Source organism: Lutzomyia longipalpis, chromosome 3, assembly GCF_024334085.1.
Source record: "Lutzomyia longipalpis isolate SR_M1_2022 chromosome 3, ASM2433408v1".
Lineage (NCBI taxonomy): Eukaryota > Metazoa > Arthropoda > Insecta > Diptera > Psychodidae > Lutzomyia > Lutzomyia longipalpis.
The window spans coordinates 14822703-14848771 of record NC_074709.1 but is presented as its reverse complement, the minus strand read 5'-3'; the positions used below and the strand labels follow the sequence as shown (position 1 = coordinate 14848771).

General features: G+C 34.4%; 1 protein-coding gene across 4 annotated transcripts in view; it reads left to right on the top strand.

The window, feature by feature from the left end:
• The first annotated feature begins 5897 nt into the window (after positions 1 to 5897).
• LOC129793300 (homeotic protein distal-less) overlaps positions 5898 to 26069 on the top strand; it is a 35297-nt gene continuing 15125 nt past the window's right edge. For all 4 annotated transcript variants that reach the window (XM_055833147.1, XM_055833146.1, XM_055833145.1 and 1 more), the window contains exons 1-3: positions 5898 to 7311; positions 10525 to 10700; positions 14260 to 14438. In XM_055833147.1, coding sequence (XP_055689122.1) covers positions 7214 to 7311; positions 10525 to 10700; positions 14260 to 14438 — 453 coding nt within the window. In that variant the 5' untranslated portion in view covers positions 5898 to 7213. The remainder of the gene's footprint in view (positions 7312 to 10524; positions 10701 to 14259; positions 14439 to 26069) is intronic.

Genomic DNA, 26069 nt, shown 5'->3' with positions numbered 1-26069 from the left:
CTTCAGCCCCCGGGCAAGGTTCGCCCGAAAAAAAACGACATTCAAGCAAATCCCCTTGAATTCCCCAAGAATGATTTTTTTTGAGAGAGACTTTTGCCTCCCTTTCATTAGCACACTCTTCCCAGAATTGTGGCCACGAAATGTTTCCTAATTCATAATTCATTTCTTTCCATCTTATCTCATTACGGATTCATTTGCACTCTCTATCTTCTGCTAAGCTGAAAAATTAACTGCCCTTTTGCTGTTTAGCACGCAATTAGTTTTTTTTTTAAGTAACCACCTAACTATTTTTCAAAATCTCTTTTATGTACTTATTTACATAATTTCCCAAATGACACCCTCCAACCCCAATTACATCCATATGATAAACTTGGGCAAACTTTAGCATTAACATAGATGTTCTAGCAATTTCTTTTAAACTTAATTTTAATCAATTTATATAAAAAAAAATAAATGGAAAAATTATTTAAAGCGGAGCTGTATGGTAAAATAAAGAAGCGTAGTAGATACAATATGATAGAGGCTGTAAAAAATATAAAATGCTGCTACCTGTGTTTGTAAGATAATTATTTTCGACGCGGCTCAGATGAAAAGAAAAGACAATTTTTCCATTTCACGCGACGAAGAGGAAAATTCTCTTTTCCATGCTATGGGACATCTTTTGCCTTTGGGCCCATCTGGGGCAACTTCCCTTGGCTAAAAAGAATTTTACAATAAGCTCCGGTGTTGCGTAATTGCGGCCACACGGCTTGAGGTGACGGATAGTGGCACGATGTGGTGACGATGGTATCTTTGGAGAACGTGTTGTACATTTCAAACATTGCCACACATATATACCACCAAAAGGTGGTCTCGAGATGGACGATAGTCATGCAAAGAGCGAATATGAATGTTGCCGCTGATATCCAGCAAACAACAACTCACTCCCACCGCGGGGCACTCCCTACATGCCACCCTCCTCGCGATATATGGGGCTGTTCCACCTTTTAAAAGCCACAAAGAGAGTGACTCGCTCCTTGGACAAGGGAGCTCCCGTGCCTTTGTGGAAATTCGGGCATCGGAAGTCATATTTCATGCGGAAAACTCGTGTGTTTTTCCCGGGCTGCGGAACATGTTAAACCAGCTGCAGATTGCAGATAGTCCTTGCGTTTATTTGGAATTCCTATGTAATTAGATTTAGTGTATGTACCTCTTTTATGACACTTAAAAAAGCTGAGAAAGTGTTCTTTGAAAAAATAAAATATTTAATATTTTTTGCAAGTCAATAAATATTCAAAAATTCATCTTTGTTCAGCTGCTCATGGGATTATGGGCACGAATAAATTTTAGGTGAAGACAGAAGAAGAATAACATGAATTGATTTTAACAAATTAGCCATCACCATAAGCCATCCTAAAATGGTGCTTTTGGTGCATCTGCAAGGGGTGTTTAGCAAAATAAAATGAATTTTTTTTAAAATAATTCTTAAAATTAATTAATTGTAGAAAAGAAACTTTGGTGTTAATAATGTGAAAAAAAAACAGAGAGAAATTTTTTTCGCCTTTTGGAAATAGGAGTCATAATAAACTTACTTCAATGTAATTAATTTGTAAAAATCGGCTTCTAAATTGTAAGCATTTTTTTTTAATTTATAAGACTAGAAAAGTCTTTAAAAAAAACTTTTAAGGGCATTAAACCGAATTATAAATTATTTCAAAATTAATTTAAAGGTGATTTAACCCATAGACATTTCCAGGAGTTTAATGAAATTTTCGGGAAGTTTGTCCTCAAAATCCTCTAGAAAAGTTTATGCCTAACCAAAATTCGTTTTAACGAGTTTAAAAAATCGTCCTTTAACCGAATCTTTTCGATTGAATACTGGTCAATTTTATTTTAACATTAATTGTCATTAAACAGAATATTCGACAAAATTGCTTAAGAATTCTCCAGATAAACACCCCTTACGCATGTTATCAAATAAACGTTATATCTTAAATAAATAGAGCATTTTACGAACTATAACCTAAAGATTTTTCAAGATCTTCTCATAAAATAAAGATGGTAAACTTTGAGGCACCTGAATTAAGCTGAAAACTACAAAATTATTAGGACATGAATAGGACATTCGTGGGGGGTTCAATTCTTTTTTTTTTTTCTTAAAACTACCGGTCCATATTTTGAACACGGTGATTTTTTTAATTAGCGATGATACCTCGGCGGTCTGGCAGCTCAATTTGATGGAAGTTTTGTCTTAACACTCCCGCGGTCTTGGAGGGGCAAGCAAAGTGCCGCTTCACCACGGGGCGCCCAATAAATGTGAATGAGCCGAACAGATGATATGATACGCTTTCAACTCCATCCGGTGAAGAAGTCTCCACTGATTTATTAGATTCAATATTTCCACCTTTTTTGCCGCCGCCATATAGCCTCATAATGGGGCTGCGATGAGTGCGTTTCCGAATGGATTTTTCGCTACGGATTTATTGAGATTTTTAGGAAGTTGTCAGCTCCACCAAATATTCCCATAATTATTAGTAATTACTATTTTAGCTCATTCATATTTTCACTATTCCATCTACTTTTCCCATTCACAAGACGTACCGCGGATTGAATGTGTTGCGTCCCGTGCTGTGTTCTCACCAGTTAATCAAATTTTCAGTCAGTTTACATTTCAGCCAAAACGGATGGATTTGAATTTGTACCTACGCTGACAGATACATCAATTATGGCGCTGCAAACGCACCACTAAATTATCTCGTAGCGCTCACTGCCAGAAGTACTCCATTTTTTTTCTGCCTTTAAAAATGACCACAAATTAAGAAAGCATTCACAAGATCCCGGAAAGAAATGACAGGTATTTTTAAATTTTCTTGATGATATTTTAATAAAATTCAATTACCAACACAATGTTGCCAGAAATATGCGTACCTATACATATTAGAATTTGATGTTTATGTATTTTATGTCGTAATAATTTTTTTTTGAATATTTCTTGTAAAAATGCAGAATTTTTGACTATTTTATAGGAACCTAGGAACATCTCTACCTGCAATTTAAAGACTGATTCTAATTTAAAGACCGAGAAATCAGACTACAAAAAGTTTATAATAAGAATTATTTTTCTGAGTGTAAAATGGAAAAGATTTTTGTTAGTCAATTTCGTCGAGATCGAAATATATTTTCAATAAAAATATTTTAAAAAAATGTCAAAATTATTGCTTTAACAAATTGTTTTTCTTTTTATTCGGACCATTCCATTCAACAGAGCGCACAATAAAAAGCTTTTTCCTTTAATCTTAATATTAAATGATACTTAATAATATTTGACAAAAGAATTGTGAATACTTCAAAGTTATCTCTTTCTTTGCATTTTTTTTCTCTTTAAGAATTTCTTTTTAAAAATTTTCACCATTTCCATGACTTTTTTGCACATCGGAATAAAGCTTTGATTGATTTTATTTTTTCAATAATAAGTTGCCTCCTATTGGGATCTGATTAGACATATTAACGCCTTATATAATCCCACTTGAGCGTGGCTTAATATTTAATGACGTGTAAACATCGGCGTCTCATGCAATCGCGGCGATGGGCAATTTGGCCGCCCGCGCACCACCTTGACCGGGCGGGGGTGAAAGGTCGCAGGCGGTGGCAGTTGTGTGATTGAATAAATATACGAGGAATAAATTTGAGGCCCAAAATTGAGATAATTCGGACAATTACGAACATTGACCCACAATCCCGCGGGGATGCTATGAGGTTTATGGGGAACGGTTAGCGGGAATGTCGGTGCTCTCGGTGGAATTGCCTCCATTTTCAGTTCCGGATATTACACCAATTTTCGTTAATGTTTTAAAACCGCCGTAGCTTAATTACGATTTTCCAGAGTAACTCGCTGCCTCCATCAGGTGGTATTTCCTCCGACAAACTGCACAGATTCTTTTTTTTTTGTTTGTGTGTGTGCAGGAAATTGCTCCAGAAATCCCAAAAGTGAATTATTAATGCCCAAATTAATATAGATTTCTTCCTTGATTGTTCTTCTTCTAATTCAAAACATTTGAATCTTTTTTTTGTGTGAATAACAGCATTTCTTTTAATTACAAATTGAGAAACTAAAATTATCTTCAAGATTTGGGAATACTTGTTAATTTTTTTTTTCACTTTTCTTACTTAAAAAATCAAAAGTAATTGTTTAAAAGGATGAGTTTCATATCAGAATCTACCATAGAATTTTAAATAATTATGTATAAAAAATATATTTTGTAATCTTCATTTTCTTTGACTTAGGTTGAAATCTTTTAGCTTTCAATTTAGAGAAAAGCCCTGTAAATCGAAGCTAAATTCGATTTTCATAATTTTGTTACCTTTAAAAGGAATATTTAGTATATAGAGTATAAAACTATTTGGGGTAGTTTTATTCACTTCAATACCTCTCAAGTTTGCAAATAATAAATCATAATATTTAGAAGAACATTTTACGTTAACAAATTACCAAATTAAGCTTTTAGTGTTAAAAAGAAATTGATTCTAATTAAAGAAAGTGGATGAAATAAATAAATAAATAATAATTAAAGTCTTAAAAAATATCTCAAATCATACCGATAAAACGTTTTTGTTACATAACACGACTTTAAAAATGCCTAATTAAGGGTAGTTTTTTTGTAAATATATTGAGTCAGAATCACTGCAGGGTTGTGTCATTATATCTCTTTTGATATCACAAAAAACATTCCCAAGTACTAACAGCATCAGGAACGATGGAAAACCGAAAATTTTGAAGTCGGATTCTTACTATGTCTACTCAAAGTAACATCCAAAAATTATTATAAGTACATTTTGTACGCTGGAATTCTTTGCGGTCCTTAAAGGGTTCAATATTAGTTTATTCAAATGATTTATAAATTTTTAAGAAGCATTGTTTTTATTAACACTCAATGACAGTCAAAATCGCATTACAATTATGTATTCTCAAAATATTCATTAACACGTTACGAATCGTTGGGCCCTAAAAACTTCATAAGAAATAATTGCATTGGGTCAAATCTTGTATAATAACAAAATTTTCCGGAAACTTTTTTTTGGAATGTTAAGAATCCGAAAAAAATTATTTAAAGATTCAACAGCATTCAATATGTCAATGTATTTCATTCTAGGGGAGACCGGGGCTAATAAAGTCACTTAAGGGTTTGGAAAAAGCTTAAAAGTCTCCCCTATAGCAAAACATAAAAACAAATTAAAAATTAAATAATTTTATACTTAAAAATCTTCTTTAATTTTCTCACAAAAAAAAACACTTTCAGAAAACATGATGTACAAAAACACTCGTCTTTAATTCCGATTAAAATCTCCGTGTGCAAAATATCACTGACACTATTGCCCAATTTAAAGCCACGAGATGCAATCGGTCTGACGTCTTGGTGTGACGGAAATCGTGGCGAGTGGATTTTCCTGGATGACCTCGCTTGACACAACTCACGACTCTATCGTGTCTGCTTGATTTTCCACGAATGCATCAGGTATAGTTGGTGCATCTGGAGAATCGTTCACATCAGACACCGGTTGGGGTCGTGCGCGATTCTAACCACACCTCCCACCGCCAGTGGCGTAGTTTGTACTTTGGGGGAATTTTCTCGCTTTGAAATGTGATAGATTTTTGGACATTTGGGTGATTTCCGGAATTCTCCGGAATTGTGTTTTTTGACGGAAAATTGATGGGAATTTTTGAAAATTTTAAATTTCGAAAATTTTTATCCGAGAATCGCCGTCTCTGGATACGAAAGAGACACGAAAGCATAAAAACTCCACCCAGTGGTGGGTTTCGGACCAATGAGGAGCACAGAAAGGCGGTGCTATAGCCCTGCTTAGCAGCACAGCAATCCAGATGGAAAGGACTGTGGTGTATTATACTGATCACCGTCACTAGTCTTTCACGCACTTTGTTCGTGGTTGGTCGCGCAACGTATTACTGGGTCTCAGTGATAATTTGGCGTTGTAGGTGCACAATTTAAACCTTATATGCTCCCTACACATATAATATTACACAGAGAGACTCCACAATTGTATAGAATTAAAATCTTAACTCGTTCAAATCGGTCCGATTATATGATTATGGGTGAAGATATGTAATTTGGACAGTTTTTGCGACAATTAGTGACAATTGTAGTGCGTTCACATAACTCCTCTCTCAGTTTTCGTGTGTTTCTTTTCTTCAATTTTTTCACCCTCTCTCTTTCGTCACCATTTGATCCCTTTTGCTGATTTTTTCGGTACTCAACCTATTTTCCGAAAATACAACCTAGTTTCCCTGAGGATTTTTTTTGGATTTACTCCGCACACACTTGTGCCTGTATTGGTGCTGCATTTCCGGAAATTTAGTACGTGAATTTTTTTTTCGGAAAATAACCCCTCGTCCGAAATTCCGTCGGTCAATGCGGTATGTGCGTATATGAATTAATTTTTTTTTCGAAAGTGTGCTGCTGCCATTAGCATTATTTTGTTGGATAAAGTGACAGGAGATCAAGAGCAGTGAGGGAGACTTTTTTTTGGTTCCGGAGTACCTGTGATTCATCATGACTGAGTTGTCTCAGTAATTTATGACCTGCAATTAATTAAATTTTAATGACTTACCGAGTGACACTGAATCAATTTACCGTGTTGATCATTTATGTGCAGCCAAGTGCTTGAGAATTTGCAACCAAGTTTTCAATCAAGAAGCCGTCGGTGAGATAGGCTTCAAACGCAGCCTGGTGCAACGAATTAAAAAGAGTTTTTATTCACAAGAAAAGTCTAAACACATTGAAGTGTTAACAAAAGTTCAGTGTGTCGTGATTAAGCTTAAAATATAATTATTTTGAAAAAAAAAATGACACGTGATTGAGGAATTATTGAAGCAAACACAAGTGGATCTTAGGAATAGTCAAGAAGACAGAGAGATAGTTCAAAACTTGATAATTGAATTCTAACGTTCGGGAGAACCCGAAAGTGCATTGAGGCGAGCCTGTGTAAGGCCCAACTGTGATTTGTGACTCGTGCTCAAGTGTCTCACCACCCGGTGAGCCCACAGGAAGGCATCGCAACGTCCTGGCCCGGGGCTGTTGTGGCTCTCGTGGTTCGGCTGTTTTGTGTAACGACGGCGCCCGCAAATTTGTGAAAAGTGGCCTCTATAGGCGCAAACACGCTCAATTTCACAGACCTGGGGAGCCCTTACGAGGGCCCCCCGAGCACACCACAGTCGGGTATGGATGCACCGGACGCCCCCCACACCCCCAAATACATTGACGGGGGTGCGGCGACGGCGCCAGGGAAGTCCGCCTTCGTCGAACTACAACAACACGGGTTAGTGTCCTCAAAGTGTTAATATGTATAATCCTATATTCTTCGTCTCTATGTGTGCATTGAAGTGTTAAAAATTAGTTTCTGCGTAGTAACAGCCCTGAACATCATTGTCTGACCAATTTAACGAAAATCCTCGCTCGTATCTGTATAGGTACTGTTCAGATAAATTAGCCTTATTTAAACTAGAATTTACGAATCAGCCTATAAAAAAACACTAAAATCAAGAAAAATAAGCTAGGATGTGCCAAGAAAACGAATATTCTTAAAGAACGGTTTTTTTTTACAAAAAGCAGACGCACGCATTGCGCGGGTGTAGTGTAGTCGTTATCGTATACGGTTGATTGCAGAAGAATCCAATTAGACAAGGGTCAGTGATGTAGAGAATTAGTGGGTACGTCATAATTGCTCTCATGTGGATCAAATTTAGCACTGAAGGTTCTACGACAGTTTAATGTAGTTTTGAATTTTGTACTTCAACCTATTAACTTTATATGAGCTTTAAGACTTTAATGTAACAAAGTTTATTAATCCAGAGACACATTAATCGTTCATTAATGAAATGAAACAATATCAAAGTCTATAAAAATTGTGTAATGGTAAAAATAATTTAATAGCCAATTCGAGAATTATATTATTATTTCATATAATTTTCAAAAATTTAAAGATAAAAAAAATGAATTTAAATCTTATTGAAATCAAAAATTTACTCTAAAAATCATGGACATTGTTTTCACATAAAATTAAGAAATTTCATGAGGGATAAAAATAAATTAAATAAAAACTTTATGCAGATTTTAACTGAAAATTCCAAGTGTAAGAAAATCATTTCATTAAAAAATAAATAATTGATTGAATTGTAATTTTTGAGAAAATAATTGGTTATGTGCCACTTCGTGGTTTACAACAAGTATTTCATTTCTAATTCGTTTGAATATATTTGTGAGTAAGCATAAAATAATTCAAATCTTCATAACAAATATTTTCTTTAATTTCATATTTATAACGTAAGAGAAGAATTCGGCTTAATATTCGTGCAGTTTTTATGTTTTTCCTCAAAATAACATCTATTTTAATTAAACGAAACATATTGTATTTTCTTGTAATTTGATCTTAAATTGGGTATATGTAATGGGTTTCGTTAATAATATTTATATACATTTTTTCACGTCTTTCAAATGATAATTGTCAATATTTTTTAAAGAAATATTTCTAAATTCTCGATGTTTAGAGAACTAAAAAAAATTGAATCAAAAAATTCTATATAAATCCTTCTTTGAAAGAAAATCTTTCTCTTCAATCCATAAAATAAATTTAACCTTTAAAGCAGAAATCATCTTTATTATAGAATTCAAAATGTAAAATAAAGGCGATGTTCTAATGTTTATATCTAGCAGAAAAATATTCTGTTTTCATATTGATATATTGTTTTATTTTGTAAAACCATATTTTCCATTTTCCACAAGTAACTATGTATAAAAATATTATATTATTGTGAATATTATGGCCATATAAAGAAGTATAAAATTCAAACAAGGTTAGATGCCATTAAATGATTTAAATTAAATATTATCTTGAAGAAATATTAAACCTATAACTTTTTTTAAATTTTGAGTGTTTTTAAAGATCTCAATATTCAGGATATTTACTACTTATATTTATTATTACATTAAAAAGTGTGTCGTGTAGCTTTTGTGTAATTTGTAATAATAAATATAGACAGAGGAGTAGTATTGCAAAATATTAGTTTTAATTTTAGTTAACTTAAAATTCTAATGAAAAATATTTAGATCTCAGAATGAACCTTCACAGCTCTAGTCGGTCTTATTAGTTTTCATTGAATTATGTTGAATTTATCTAAAATCTTGGCTTGAAAAGTTCTTTAATTATCAAACAAAACTTATTAGCTAATTAATTGATATAGAGACAACTACTAAATTCACCAGGCGCATTCATCTCTATCAATAATTTATTTATCCCAGATCAAAATAAGAGCTAATCTCATGATGAGGCTTCTACTTTTCGCAATTTTTTTTTAATTTAACTTAAATTGGAAATAACTTATGAGTTACACAAAAAAAATCATTTTTAATACTACTACTACTACTACTACTACTAGTACCAAAAAAGGCTTTCTTCATATCGCCTTAGTTAAATCAATTTTAATCAAGAATAATGCTAAAATAAATTCAAAAATATGGAAAATACACTACTATATGTATCACTATTATAGGTATACATGTGTTCAACGAGTAGCATTGCCTTGCAAATTACCTTGCAAAAAATTATTTCATTTTTTCCAAGACTGCGCGTAGTTGCGCTTTAGAATAATTTAAATACATAAATATTTAATCCATGCATGATTTTTAAGTCACATTTCAAATGTTTTATTCCATGTAAATTTTTTATGTTTTGACTTCTTACAAGTTACTTTTGGATTATTTTTTTAGTGTTTTGGGCTTTGCAAAAATACCACCCAGAGGTGGTAATGATGCATTTTAACGGGCAATAACGATTTGTTAAGCGTCACACTTAATCGAACGAATAATTGCAAGTAATTTTGGGTGCCATCTTACACCGTCAAGACTCGATCGATTTCTCCCTCTATGAGAGATGCCCCGTGGCCTTCATCGTCGAAAACTTGGAAGCTGCCTCTTTTGTGGCATAGATCTGAGGTTCGTGATAAGCGCAGAATGGAAGAGAAAAGCGAGCTTGCAGTCACCGTGGTATGATGGGGAGGGTGATGCAAGTGAGGCACGTAGGACGTGGTGCATGATTGATTTAGAGTAAACAAAGTTGCGCGAATTTTGAATTGAGGCAAACTCTCTGTGACACAACGAAAATTTATTGGCATTCCACATTTATGTTGGGGAAAATTATTTTGTTCGGAAGTTGCGCGCGACGGAATTGAAAATTTTCCTTGCATCACAAATCCCTGGCATATTACGCATCATTGCAAAATAGTTTTGTAAAAGTTCACCCTCCTCTATGGCATTCTTTTGGGGCTAGACATGCATCACAGGCGCATTTCTCGCGGATGCACAGCAAATGTGAGAGTTTTATGTGTGTGTTGTGTATATGCTTTTATATGCAAATGACAGGACTTTTCATTGAACATGCTTTGCAGCATGAGTTATGTTTTGTTGCCCCAGGTGGGGTTGTGGCGGCATTGGGCCGACGGTTTCAACATATATTCTCTTCTCTACTTACTTGCAGGTACGGTGCCATTCGGGGTGGTTACCAACACTTTGGAGCTCAGGGTGGTCAAGACTCCGGCTTCCCAAGTCCACGTAGTGCTTTAGGATATCCATTTCCGCCAATGCATCAAAATTCCTACTCTGGCTACCATCTCGGCAGTTATGCACCGCCCTGTGCCAGTCCACCCAAAGACGGTAAGAGCGACTCATTAGCATTTGTAAGTTTGCAGAAAGCAATGTGAATAAATCACTCTGGCTCAGCAAGAGTTGGGAAGACAAATCAACCAAAATACACATTCCTCAACGTTTTTCGGGGTGTAATTAATCAAATGGCATGCATCACTTAGCACACTTGACACTAGTTAACCTGGGAAGTGATTATCTCATGTAGAAATATTTGAACAAATATTAAATTTCCATAATTTTGTGTTATTTTATTGCTTCATGATATGGTAGGTTCTTTTTAATAAAATATTTTATTTTTAATTGAAAGTTTCCTCTCGATTTATGTGCCAAAAAATCCTTATAAGTTATGATGAAGAGGATTTTTTGAACCGACTATGAGAGATTATTTTAAAATAGGACTTCGTTACGAGGCTTGGTTTACTCATAAAAAAATCTGTTAAAAATACCATAAATTGGTTGTTGTAAGAAATTTGTAAACAAAATAAGGAGTAGATTATGGAAAAAACCTTTTCTATTCTGATCTTACAATTCTATATTTGTTAGATTTTTGATATTCTACGGTTGGTTTCCTACATTATTTAATTGTCCTTTCAGGGAGCAATACCGTACTAGGAATTTTTAAAAACATTTTTAATAGATTTCTAATAATACATTTCAAGAGTGTTTTTATAAGAATTTTTTATTAATGAAAATGTTTTATGGGCGAATATTTCCATGACAAAATCGTTCCTAATCATTTTGAGGATAATTTATGTTAGGAAATCAGTTTTTATACAATTTTTTTTTAGAAATCACCTAAATTAATCGATTTAATATACCTTAAGTAATCTTTAACAACTGTATTGTATTCAAAAACTCTAAAATAATGTTTCATATATGGAGTTCTTGGAGTTTCTAAAATCATACATTAAATTAAACTGATTTCAACTAAGAAAAAGAATAAAACTTCGATCCAATTCTTTTAGTACAACATATTGAAAAAAACTTTTTCCTGTTTCAGTCAGAAGTGTTTTAAAGAATCACCAACGACATTTTTAAATTTTCAAATAGAATTAAGTAGAAAAAAACCCGACAATTATTTGAGCTTTTTCTAAGTCATTGTTTGACTTTATTAGCCCCAATCTTTCTTTGTTTTTCATGTAAAAATATTTAACATTTTTTTAATATAATTTTATCGGAAATATAAATATAAAAAATTTTGTAAAAATTTAGTTTAAATATTATTGTATTTTAAATAATTCAGTATTCAGGCGGTTAAATGATCAATTAACATCATATTTAGCACCATAAAAGAGGAGAAAGTTAATTTAAATCAATTAAAGAAAATCTTTCTAACCTTGACCCATTGATTTTATAAACATAAATAAACAAGCAATTTGAATTAAATTGTCCCAGCTGTAATTTGAGATGATTTGTCAGGAAAATTGGCATATCTTCCCTATTAGTTATGTTATGTACTATGTATGGATTTCTCAGGCATCAATTTGCGGGAGAAGTGAAGAAGGCAAAAAATGCTGCACACATGAGGTGTACAATAAAATTAACCACAATATATAATAAATTATAAAAATAAATGCTTACGTGAATGAACTGTTTAAGTAATTAAATGTGATCGGTGGTCGTTTTCGAGTGAATGAATGAATGCAGTGAGTGAATCAAGTAAAAAGAATTGTAATTTAATCGCATTAATTAGTCAATTGTTGAGTTTTGTCGCGTGTTTTATTGCCTTTTCTTTTATAACTTTTGCAATATATACATATCTTCTCCTAATATGCGGTCAATCGTCTTGCTCGCACACTTTTTTCATCATCATCACTCCCTTTTGCCTGATCGTTAATCGCGCCGGCAGTGCATCCAATGAGCATATTTTTGCCAGTTTGCATTGCATAGTATATGCCAATACTATATCATTACTTTAACACTGATAGTACCTACTAATACTTACTTTGCAAAGTATTAGAGAAATTTAATGATACACCCAAATATCACTTTTCCATTTGGGCATAATTTACCTGGCACTCTGTACTTCCCTTTGCTTGCACTATTTGAGACTAAATGATAGACATTTCGACCCATGCATGTGGGCCACGAAATGGCTGGCAGAAACTACATATCTAAGTTAAGCAAGAAGGGGGTTTCGCCCTGGAGCACTTGAGGGGTGCAGCACCACCCACCGCAAGAGAGACCCAAATTAAATTAATCACAAATAGTACTTTGTGGTGTTGCATGGAAATCAAATTTGTGTTTAAAATCAAATTGGTGTAAAAAAAAACTTTATATAAAATGAATTTGTTATTGACTCTAACACGCAATTCGCTGGTGCAACACATGTTTCATTTGGCTTCGATCGTGTTAATTTGGGGAAAGGTGTTTTGCCCGTTTTGCCGCTGTTAAAGAGCTACAAAATGCATTTTATGCAAATTTTCCAATCAATTCTTTTTTTATTTACTTTTTCTATTACATCGTGCAATTTGTAGTCCAATCAATTGCCTATTGGATAATCCTGTCCATCATAGTTTTGCACTCAATTTACCGGCATATGCGAACTCCTCTTTGTGAGGTTGCTTTTGGGGCTGTGGGAGAATTTTGGCGTGTTTACGGTGGGTATTTTCACGGAATATTTATTTTGTGATGTGGCTGAAAAAAAAAGAAGGGAGTTTGTGGGTTAGTTTTGGGTGTTTTATGCTCAATAAAGTCACGCAGTTTATCATTGATAGCAATCTCAAGTCCATCAAACTCTACTTATTCTATTAGCAAAAATTGCCCTACAAAGGCAACACCTCTCTTATTGCCTTTTATTGCTTCCCCGTGAAATCTTCTATTATAAAGGATAGAGGCTAAGTTAATCAAAAAAAATTTTTTTGTGTATTCAAGACTTTATATCTGTTAAAAGGGCCCTTACGTTATAATGTATCCCGAAAGACGCATATTACATTTATTTTTTAATTCTTATTGCAATTATTTTTTTAATGTTTTAATTTTTTTTAAATCTAGAAAAAAATCTTTGAAAAATTTATTGTATTGAAAAAGAAGTAGGGTTATATGAGTAAGAATGAATGGGGTTAAAAGGAGTATCGTATATTGTTTTTATTTAAATTATCATAAATATGGATTGAAAAAGATTTTAAAAAAAAGGCTTAAAAAAGTAATTTGCGGGAATCTAAAAAAGAATAAACTCTTTTCAAAAGTTTTGTTTTCGATTCCTTCTGATTGGCATGTTTTCCCAACTCATTTGCCTTGAAGAATACAAATAGTGATTGAATGAATGTTGAAAAAAAAACGACGAATTTCCCCTGGGATTTCATTCATTATAATGTACAATATTCCACTGTCAGACAAATTGGTAATTGACCGCAGAGCATATGTGTCGAATTTGGCGGGGTTTCTCTTACAATGAAGGGGTTCACGCGGGCCAATATAGGAAAATCAACCCTAATTGGAGTGTTTTATTGTAATTTGATAGTATGTACTCCAAGTATGGGAGTAATTGAAGAAAATTCTTCAATGAATGAAATGCTACATTACCGACTTATTAAAATTTGGGGGTATTTTTGTTCTATTTTTGCAGATAAATGTGAAGATTCTGGATTACGGGTAAATGGAAAAGGGAAGAAGATGCGGAAGCCACGGACAATATACAGTTCACTGCAGTTGCAACAATTAAATCGACGATTTCAGCGAACACAGTATTTAGCGCTACCCGAAAGGGCAGAACTAGCAGCGAGTTTGGGATTAACGCAGACACAGGTACTGTGGCCATTTTTTTTTCTTTTAATTTTATTCCCATTATCATTGAGTTAAGAAGCTTTTAATTGCTCCGCGTGTGCTCAAAAAATTATTAACAATTTAAATGACAATAATGAAAAATTGGCACTATGTAGTGTTCTTAGCCTAGACACCTACCAAACTCTTCATTATTGGTTAACTTATAACTTTTTTCTTGATAAACAATGAAGCAAAAGGTATTTTGACATCAAATGTACCTTGGTAATTAACCGAAAACCCCAAATGGATAAGACAAACTATTAAACTCTGACACACTCACGCGACTACAGGTGTTTCCTTTTATACAACGCTAAAATTCAATAGTACCCTCCCTCCTTCCCTTCAATCACGACAAATCACTATCGACATAATAGCGGCCCAGCACTGTGGCAGATAAATTGAGGAAGTGGTTCTTTGACTGCAAAACATAACATGACATCTTGAAGTTTTCATTTAATGCGCCTCCCTCGTGGCATGCACTTCTTTTGCAAATCAATACAGATAAAGGGCACTGAGGGGGGTGAGAGAGCCGGAAGGGGCGGTTTGGTAGACATGAGGTGCTCTACCCCACCACCTTTTGAACTGTGTGTTTTATTAAAGAACCCGTGTCGGTTTAGTATAGTTCTTGTAGTCTCGAAAAGTGTTACAATTCAATTATTTATCGAGTTTGTTGTCGCTGGATTCATTTTCGAAAAATGTGCTCCATAAGACAAAATCAATGGAAAATTTATTTCTCTGTGGTTGGAAACTTTGGGTTCTCCATAGCATAAAAGGGAAGTTATTTTCATCCTGTGGTGTACACATAATAAATGATTTTTGTTTTGCTTTAGTTCTGATTAAATAGATCTCCCAGTTAATCTTCAAAATCTCCAAATACTTTGTCTCAAAGAAGTGTTTTAATAAAGTTTTCTGCAAAATTTAAGAACTTTCTTGAAAAATTTAAAATATGGACGACACATGTATATGTATAGGTTAATAAATCGCATATAGGGAATTAGGAAATAATGGGCCTTATTCAGCGACCAAGAAACTCTTGAAATTCGCTTGAAATCTTGAAATTTCAGTACAAAATTCAAAGATTTCAAGAGTCTCTTGGTTGCTGAATTAGGCCAAATATTTTAGCTGTGTTTCTTTCAGACACAGCTTTTGTGTACCGAGCAAAATCGAAAGTCGTCAGATCGGGCTCAAACTTGGGATGAGCACGAATTAAGGTCCCCACATTCCAAAAAACGTATGCGCCAAAAAATTTTTTTTCCGGCCGGCCGGCCGTCTGGCCGTCCGGCCGTCCGGCCGGCCGGAGTATAACGCTAAATTGCGAGAGAACGGTGATAGATAGAGACTTGCGGTAAACGGCAAAGTTTAAAAGTCGACTGGAAGACGTCCGATTATGACGTCAAATTTTTCCCCCCACCCCCCCGTCCGCCATTTTGAATAACCTCAAAATTTTGTTTTCGCTATATCTCAGCCCCTGTAATAGCTAAAAATCTGAAATTTTAATATGGTGTAGGGGCCATCAAGACCTTTCCAACGATGCCTCATTTTCGAAAATCGGTCAAGCCGTTTAGCCAATATGGCCGCCACAATTTTTCATCGAAAATCGATCATAACTCGAAAACGGCTTGACCGATTTTGATCAACCCGGGCTCAAATGAAAGATCTCAACAAACCCTACAACTCTCTAGAACATCCGAAGTTTCAAAAGTAGCCGCTAGGGGGCCAAAAATCAAAAACAAAATTTTCGATGAGTTTTCGATGAATATCTCGAAAACGACGACATAAATTTTCTTCATTTTTTGATATGTTGTAGCTGACTATATTATCTAGCTCCATGCCAAAAATGAAGAAAATCTATGGATCCGTTCTCGAGATATAGCCTTCCAAAGTTTACATATCATATCTCGGGTTCTACAAGTCCGATTTCGATCAACTCAAGCGCAAATGAAAGGTTTCGTGAAACCCTACAAATGTTTAGAACATTGCAACTTCGAGAAATGACCGCAAGAGGCGCTAAAATCGAAAACAAATTTTTCGAAAATTTCGAACTCGAATTTTTCGAAAATGGCGACATAAATTTTTTTCATTTTTCGATATGTTATAGCTGACTTCAATACCTTTCAAACAAAAAAAAATTTATGAAAATCTATGGATCCGTTCTCGAGATATGGCCTTCTAAAGATTTATTAGCGTATGACTTTTCTACTTTTCCCAACTTTGCGGGTATTTAAATTAATTCGCAATCCAGTTTGCTCTCACAAAATTGGTACACTGAAAGAAACACAGCTCTCGTAAGCTTGGTCAGCTTACCAGTACATTTAAAACTGTTCAATAGTTATTTGACTCTTTTCTTTTAAACGTCGAATGATTAAAGAATGGAAAAAAATATACGTCATGGTACACCAAAACCCCACATTTTATCCACCTTATCGGTGTGCTGCATTATTATTTCCTAATAAATATGTATATGCAGTCACCAATTTTGAATTTTAGAAACTTTCTATTCTATTCACATTAGAAAAACTTTTTGTCATAAATTTCGCATAAATAATAAAATTTTCCATAGAAGGTTTTTTATTTTTAAAAAGGTAAAATAAAAAAAAAACTGAAAAGGCAAATTAAGGTTCTTTCGAGATTTTTTCCCTCTAAGAAAACATATTTAATATGTAGGCATTAGAATAGCGGGTAAAAGGGGGAATGTGAAAGAAGAAGGCGAATGTCGAAGGGGCTTCTATATCTCATTTGGCGTCAAGCATTGCGTGTCTGACCGTTGATATCTGTCCATCCATAGCATTGAATTCCACATTGTTCCGTAGTATACTCACATTATATAGCATTTTAGCATTTTTCAAACACAAAATTCTACCATCTCCACACTCTGCACATGTTGGGTTGTTTTCTTCTCAATATTTAATAACGGCTAGTCGCGTACTTTTTTTGCGCGCCACTCACTCCCCACATAAATATGACAAGCAATGAGCTACGCTATAGCAATGCACGTCTTGTGCCAGGAGCTGCGCCCTTCTGATGCCCCCGCGCGCGACCCTCGGCGTAGAGCTTAAGACATAGAAGCAGATGAAGAAGGAGTTTAATGTGATTAATTAACTTTTCAAGGCTGTCGCGGGGAAACCCAAAGTGTTAATGTAAATTGATATGAACTTGATCTCTTAATGAAATTTCTATTTCTCCCATTTGCTTTTCATTCCTCTTCTACACCGTGGCGTAAGATCACATTGTGGATTTTTTTTAACTAACAAAAGATTGGTCGGCCTTCCTCTTAATGTCCTTTCGTTTTGTACACTGCTAGAAATGGGTAGGTGTTGTCTCTTTTGCAGTTTTAAAATTAAAGGGTTACGATTTGTCTTACAATTTCAACGTGACTTTCTTTTTTAATTTATTACAAAACACCCTAACTTAACAAGACCCTAAAAACACTGCCGCTTTTTTTTTTAATATTTCAAGCAAAATGAGAGCTTATAAAAGCTTCTAATTAGAGGAATCAGTACCATACATATGCGCTTTGCTAAGTAATATTGAACATTTCGAGCGTAATCGTCTAGTGTAAGAGACGAAGTCTATTGGATAATTAGTAGGTATATGCTAAGGTACGACTTTGGTATTGTTTGCATTTTTAGAACACTTCTGCTTATGAACCTCTGGTGGTGTTACGTTATGTTTAGTGTTTCACTCTTGCTTTCTTCTAAAAATTAAAATAATTATGCAATAAACATTGCAGTGAAACCACCATTAATTGCGTTGAAATAAAAATCTGGCCGGGAAATTATCATAAATCTAAACTATGTATGTGTGTATCCACCCTCGCGAAGAAGTGCTATATATGAGAATTGCAATGTAGCCGCGCGATGAAAGTGCAACGGGTAAAAGAAGTATGATGTGTTGCAGCAGCGACAACACTTTATAAATAATTCATTACTTTTTTTTGCTGCCATGCTCTCTCACTAAATTATTAATTGCGAAAGTTCCCATTGATGAACCCATTCCCGCGCACGCTCGATTCACTCAATGAATTTATCTCTTTGCATTTTTCTCCCGCCGTTAATACCCACCGATGGCTGAAGATGAATTTGTGCAGATAAATATAACTAAAGGAGGTAAAATCATTAAGATTTTTTTTCGTTAATTTCAATTCCCCAAAGCAGCGTGATATGGGGGAGGGGGGATATGAGACGCGGACGCCCGGCATACCATTCAACACCTCATCCCAGCGGGCCAACTGTGTAACATTTGGGTGATCTTTCTTGGGTGGGGGTTGCTCCCATAATATCCGTTCATCAGAAGCGCTTTTCATCTCGCCACTCCTTTTATTCTATACCCAAAATTGAGTGCTGAATGGTCTCTTTTTGTGATCTCCTTAACTTTTTTTTCTGAAACTTCCAACCATAAATAATTAATAATAAATTTTTGAAAGAGATTTTCTTCATGCCTTATTAAGATTGAAGGGTTAAGAATAATGCCTATAAAGATCATCCATATATGAGAGATTGTATGAAGAATATGATTTTCTTTTAGATATGTAAGGTAGTTACTTAAAAAACTATCGCTCAATCTATTACAGATTATCAATTTTATAATCGCATGTTATTCATAAACGTGCAGTATACAATGTAATGTAAAGTACAGCGAGAGATTTTGAATGGAAGAGAGACACCCGAAGACATCGCGTTTGGCTTCCTTTTCATTCTACTTCTTTTTTTTTAACTTCTACAACTGAGATAAGCACAAAGAACTAATGACCATGACAAATGAACGCTACCACGGCTACTGTTTTGCCATTGAGGAATCGTGGCTTGGCCAGCGGCTGCCCAGAAAACAGCAGGAATCTGCGCAATCTTCCTCTCTTCTATGCCCCATGTCTTTTTTTTTCATTCCTTGTTTCTGTTGCCCCCTTATGTGCTTCCCCATACATAAATCTCAATAATTGCTACACTTCTCCCACTTCCTTCAAAATACAAACCAATTGTTCGGGCTAGAGATTGCATCGAAAAAATCTCTTGAAGGACCCAAACCAAACTTGACAAATGATGTTACGCTTTAACAGACATTTGATTAGCTTTTTGTATGCTGTCCACTCGTGAGATTGGAGGAAGTCCATGGTGCGATCTCATGGCATTCCACATAACATAGTCAAATGTTACATCGTGATTTTCGACCCCGTGACCTTTTGGGAAGCTTTTTAGATCAATGCTAATTGCGCAAATTGGTTCTAACTTTAACAACATTAAGTTAATATCCTTTCAGTTATAGAGTCGTTTATCGATTTATGATGGATAAAGAAATGATTTTTGAAATTTTTTTTCTAGAGTTTTTTTTTTTCACGTGGATTCTTTAAGACTCTCATGTTGAATTTTCTCATAAATAAGGATTCTTAAAGCTCTGAAAAATGAATTGAAAATATCTCAATATTATTCTTAATTTTCACAACACTTTTTCCAATACATTAAGTTCGTAGTTTGCTAAAAAGTCTGAAAAGTTCTTTAGCTTTCATAGAGTATTGCACAAGAAACGCCTGATTATTACGAACTTGTTTTAGAAAATTATAAAAGAATTTCAATTTTCACAAAGGTAATTTTTGGAATAAAATTTAATCAAATTATTTCTTAATTTTTAAAGCTAAAAGGTGTTTCCATTTTAATTATTGCTCCTTAATATTTTCTTCGTATATTAATTCTTGAATGAAATGGAGACGCCTGGTAATTATATTTATTTGTTTGTTAATCAACAAGGCGGCTCCATCTCTATATTTTTTTTGATAAAAAACTTTATACTAGATCATCTTCAATGTATTCTGAATCAAAAAAATTCAAGAATAAAAAATGAATCAAAAAGTTTTCAGCGAAACTTCCACAAAAATTGACCAAGTGAATCTGTGCATTAAAAAGTCATCAATGTGGTGCGATCAAAAAGAGGAGCACAAGAGAGGGTTAATGTTTCCCCTGAGGCCATCTTGTCGCCTTCTTTTTCTAGCAGTGCACCACCTTACCCTTTCGGAAAGACGCCAAGCGCAGCAGAGTCATTAAATACACCAGAGAACGTGGCCAGGGAGAATCACTATATACCCATAAATTCCCCCATTGTAGAGTCCTCAATATAAGAAATGATTTACCAACCATTTGACGTACTCCTGCAGTCTATTGAGTTGCCAAGCGATACCTTTTGCAAAGAAAGTTGGGAATACAGGCGGGCTGTTTTTTTCTTTTCTTTCTCTCTGTGCAATTTTACGTAATTCTTCAGCAAGAATCCAAAGAAAATGCCAAACAAAATGCGTTTGTATCAGTTTGATGGGCAACGCCATCAAGCTTTGTGTAATATGAAAGTTACTTTAGAGACAAAATGGCAATAAAAGTGACCAATTAATCATCCTCCTCTCTATTACGCCCAAATTCGAACTAATAAATAAAATACAAAATATGTGATATTTACTTAAGTGTGGCACATTCAAAGGGGGAGTTCGCGGACACTGAGAGGTTTTTTTCTTGACTTTTTGTTACATTGCCACTGAGACACAGCAGTGAATTGCTCTGGGAACAAATGTGAGAGCTAATTTATTAGTGGTGGGCGTGCTTCTTAATTCAATTATTTTTAATGGTCCCCTGAATTGATGGTCCATCATTTGTTGCACACACAAGCAACTAGAAGAGACAAAATATGTTTCATACTAAACAAAATGATTTAATGAACAAAATGTATGTTGGATGCCTAAAAAATTGTTAACATTTCTTCGATGAAAGTTTTAAGATATTTTTCTAGAATAAGAAAAATAAATCTTTCTCAAAAATCCCATTTCCTGTTAAGAACTAACTACAAGAAAAAATCAGTTCTAAAAAGAAGAGTTCTATTCTGATGAGAAAAAAAAGAGTGTAAAACACTGGGTGGCAATATGACTCAAAATCAACTAATTAGCAATTTAACCCTACACCAATTAGGGCTAATAACAGACCACCAACTCATTGGAGGGAGAATAAATCCAAAACTGCGATGCAATCAGTAAATATGAGACACCCGCGTTGTATTTTCCATGAAGCACAAAAGGCGAGGGATGAACTCGTGATTATTTGTCTCGCTCACAAATTGGCTAGTTGATATGCAAAATAATAGGAGGAATTTGATCATTCAATACGCTGGCCCTCATTCCAACCTCTCCCACTTTTTTTTTGCGCATACATTCCCACCCCCAAAATAATACATCACCAACACCCCTAACGCTGCACGAATATAATTCAATTTGAGGTAAAAAGTTCAACTGATGGGCGATTCAGAGAAAATTGGGAGATTGTAGAGGGAAATAATTTCATGAAAACAAGAATTTAACATATTTTGGCAAGAGTCATTGAAAGGGGCTAACAACTGGCAATTTTCTAGTTAATAATTGAGATACATAATCTCATTAATTTTGTTATAAAGAGAACGTTTTTCGTATTTGATTAGCATTAGATATGGGACAATAAATTCATAAAATTCTTCATTCTCTGAGACTTTTGGAAAAGTGCAATTTTTTTGCACACCAGAGGGCCAAATGTTGACATCTAGTAATAAATTAAAATTTCCCCTTATTACCAACGTGGAATTATAATTCAAATCAGAGCTAATTAATCACATCTTTTTGGTTTATTTATGAAAATACGAAAGTTCCTTAAATTCTTTACTTAAAATTAATTAAAATGTATTTAAAATATTCAGGTGGGCGCACCTAAATTGAATTGAAAAAAAAAGAAGAGGGGGTCTTTCTTTAAGACCTTCAAACCATCAAGGCGTACCCCCTTTTTTTGCAGTTTCCAATCGTGCTGTCCACTTCGTTTGATAAAATTTGAGGTGTAGCCACAGTGAGATGTCTGTTTTCCACAACACCGGATACGACTTTGCATGCTATGGGAACTCACGTCGAATTTTCCCCTTATCCTCTTCTTTTTGTTCCATCATTCGAGGGAACAATTATGTGTATCCAAAGTCTCTTTTTGTAGCCTCTCCACGTCCACACATTGTATTGAAATCTGTGTGTGCTTTTTTTCACCAAACAATCTTTTATGCGTTCACCTAGACAAATTATTAAATAATATAAAAATACTGTCATAGTTTAGTGCTTCGGCTAAAAATGAATTATCCGATTTAGAATCCGAAATAATTGTCCCCAAAGTAAAATATAATTTTTTCCCCTCACTGTCTTTTTTTTACGTTTGTTACGATTGTTGCGTTGTTTTGAGATTGTGCTCAGCATATGTATATATAGGTAACACAAAAAAAAGCCGGTGGACTTTTTCAGTGCCATCTTCCTCCGCATCAGCATTTACCACTGGCATTGTTCTTTGTTGGCCTTTTTGGTCTCAAATGTTGATTTTTATATGAGGCAAAATCACTCAATTGAACGGAAGATTCGGAGACAATTTTTACGATCCCTTTTGCACTTCAACACAAAAATTTCTACACGCCGTTTGCGCTTCAAATGTTTCCTAATTTATGGATTTTCTCCACCCTTTTATTACCATAAGAGATTCTTTCAACATTAGGAACTTATGTGCACACTGTAAACTAATAATGCTTTATTGCTTCATCCCACGGAAAAATATGTTTCTTTATTATTAAAAATTTTTCGGCTGGTTTTCCGTTGGGAAACTGAAAAACTGTTCATAGTAAAAATTCGAGGTAATTTATCTTTTTTTTTTTTCTCTCAAATCCTGAATAAACCTCCTTCGCCTCCCAACATGTAGTTCTAAAGGTTCGATTGAAATATTAGATTAGAAAAGGTGCACGGTGGGGCAGAGCAAAGGCGCTTTGGTGGCTCTTAAAAAATGCATAAAGAAGGCACCAAACGTGGTAAAGAAAAGTGTATGTATGTACTGTACGTACCCATTGGATGCCAACTTCAACCCCTTTCCGCCACTTCGGCATTTGCAATAAATTAGAGAATAAACCCATTCTTAAATTGGTTTTCAAACGTGTGGTGTTTCGTGTAAAGTTGGTGTAATTCAATGACTGAATTCGTAAAATGCAATTGAATAAGTTGTCTGCAAGTATTTACATTGGTTGCTTGTTAACAACTCTCGCCCCATCGTTCCTTTTCTCTCTCTCACTCTGTCCCTCTCACGTCTACCTCCATAAATCTTAATCTTCCGCATGTGGATGCTTATATGCAACTTGCCAGTTGATTTCCAATTGCCACACAATTGCACACCGTATGCACTCAGAGAAAATTTTTCTTTGACACCAGCATTTTCTCTCTGGCTATTTGACAGTGTATGACTGCGTGAACTTCATGTCCATTTAACAGAAAAGATATGTCGATGCTAAAATTATTTATTTACTTATATTCCTGCATTCAATATAAGTTGTTTTAAAAAGTAATTAATAATTTCTTTTAAGAAAAAATATTCGTGTCTTTTTTGACGCCACTTGGTACCTTTTCGCAGACTAATGACAGTGCCTTTGACAATTGTGAATTTAATGTCAATTTGACAGATGATAATGCTATATTATTGCCAAAAATGTTTAACACATAAAGTATTGCATTAAATTTGATTTCATCCTTGAAAGAAAAACCAAACCATTTAACATAAAAAGAGCTTTTGTAATTTGCATTTTTAATTATAAAAAATTAGTTAATATTTTACCTGTAATTAGTCATCTTGTTAAAAGGTAATTTTAAAAATTCTCGATCCCCCTTCCTGTTCATTACGCATTTAATGTTTTCTCTGAGTGCATGAAAAGTATGCAAAATTGTTGCACAATTACAAAAAGATCCGCAGAACCTTTTATCACAGAGAAAGAGAGACCTCTTCAAATTCACCAAAACCTCACCCAATTTCAATTGCAATTACTGCTAATTGATCCCTCTTTCTTTTGTTAACGAGACCCCAAACGTGCATTTCGCCATGTCTTCGCCCCAGAGGGCGATGAAAAAAAAAAAGAGCAGCAACGCCGAGAGGTCCTTAAATTACTGGTTACTGGGTGATGCTAATAATCCTAACTACGCAATAATGATTATTATTATTGTTATTTTATTATTGGTCTTATTACTATAATCAAAACGCGCCAAACAGATGCATTTCGTGTACGAGAGAGCTCGAGGGCGTGGAAAGTTCTCTTTCGGACAGCATTCCAAAACACAAGCGCTTAAAACAGCAGAATCAAAAAAAGAAAAGACCAAGGCCTCGCTATCTTCGGGGCCGCGAAAGATGCAGAATCGCAGGCAAATAATAATATAAAAAAAGAGACCAGCAAGAGTTGAGTACAGCCCTTCCTTAAGACGACGCAGTGTGTGTATGTGGATGAAAAAAAAAATGAGGCAATGTTTTTGAAGCAATTTTTAATTAATCATGTTATTGCTATTCCCTGATTTACAAGTCAGTTTTCTCACATAAAATTAATATTGATTTTGATAGATAAGCCACTAACATTTCCAAGAAATATATAATATTTTAATATTGTTAATTTGTTTATTTTTTGCGTCTCGCGCGTTGAGTGCATCAAAGCTCGGGGTACCATCGTGTGTTGCAAGACGATGAAAGAAAATCCCATCAGTAGGGCATGTCAACTCTATATGTTTTTGTGATTTTTAATGAGGAGATGAAGAGAACATTTTTAAAAATGATTTTTAATCATGTTAAAAAATATTTTGTCAAACAGTGAAGATTTGTTTTAATATGATGTGTTGTAATCAGATTTTTGAAAAAGAAGCTTTTAAGTGCATGTGATATAAGTCCTAAGATCAAATATATTAATTTTAAATTTCCACAATAAATGTACCATTTCAAAATTTTTCTTAGCATAGAATTCTAATAATTTGAATAAAATTGAAAATGATATATTTATGGTAATTTAAAATCAATTCCAATAGCAGTTCCCATTTAAACCTAAGCATCGAGCTTAAAAATAAAATAAAGTTACGCCGAAAGGAGGGCGAAAAGGGAGAGATAAAGCGCCTACAGAATGTAATGCAGAATTTTTATAAAATATAAGGAGGTAAAAAATGTTAGAATTTCGGATGGTTGTCCAACCCCCTTTTCTTCCTTTTGATCTCCAAGTTCCGATTTCTGTCGCTCTCCGTGGAGCTCTTTATAATTTTTCCTTCGTCTTCTCAAGGTGGTTTATCCCGAAAAGATGCAGAGATTTACATTTCTCTGCGCCAAAATAGCGCATTTTGAAGATTACTCCGCAAAACTCCTAAGCAAATGAGGTAAAGGCAGACACATTGTAGGTTTCTTCTTTTTGGAACACCAAGAAACATTTTTTTATTATTATTATTTCTCTATACTCTAGCTCAGCTTCCACCATATGGGAAACAATGAGTTTTACATGGCCTTCAATTCACTTTACATTCGTGCCTTCTATTGTTGGATGGGAGAGAAAAAATTCTTGTAAATAATAGATGCAACTTTATCAATACAAACTATCTGCTACAGTGTGTGTGTATTAATAAATATTGTGTACATTTTGAGGAATTCAGGTGCACTCCCACATTTCATATCGTGCGCTAAAGAAGGAGAGAAAAAAATGAAGAAAAGGTGATGCTAAAAGAACCTCCAAAATATTCACAGCCGATAGGAAATGCTTTAACATTTTCGCCTCGAATAGATGAATACGATGGGAACTATCGTTGAAACACTA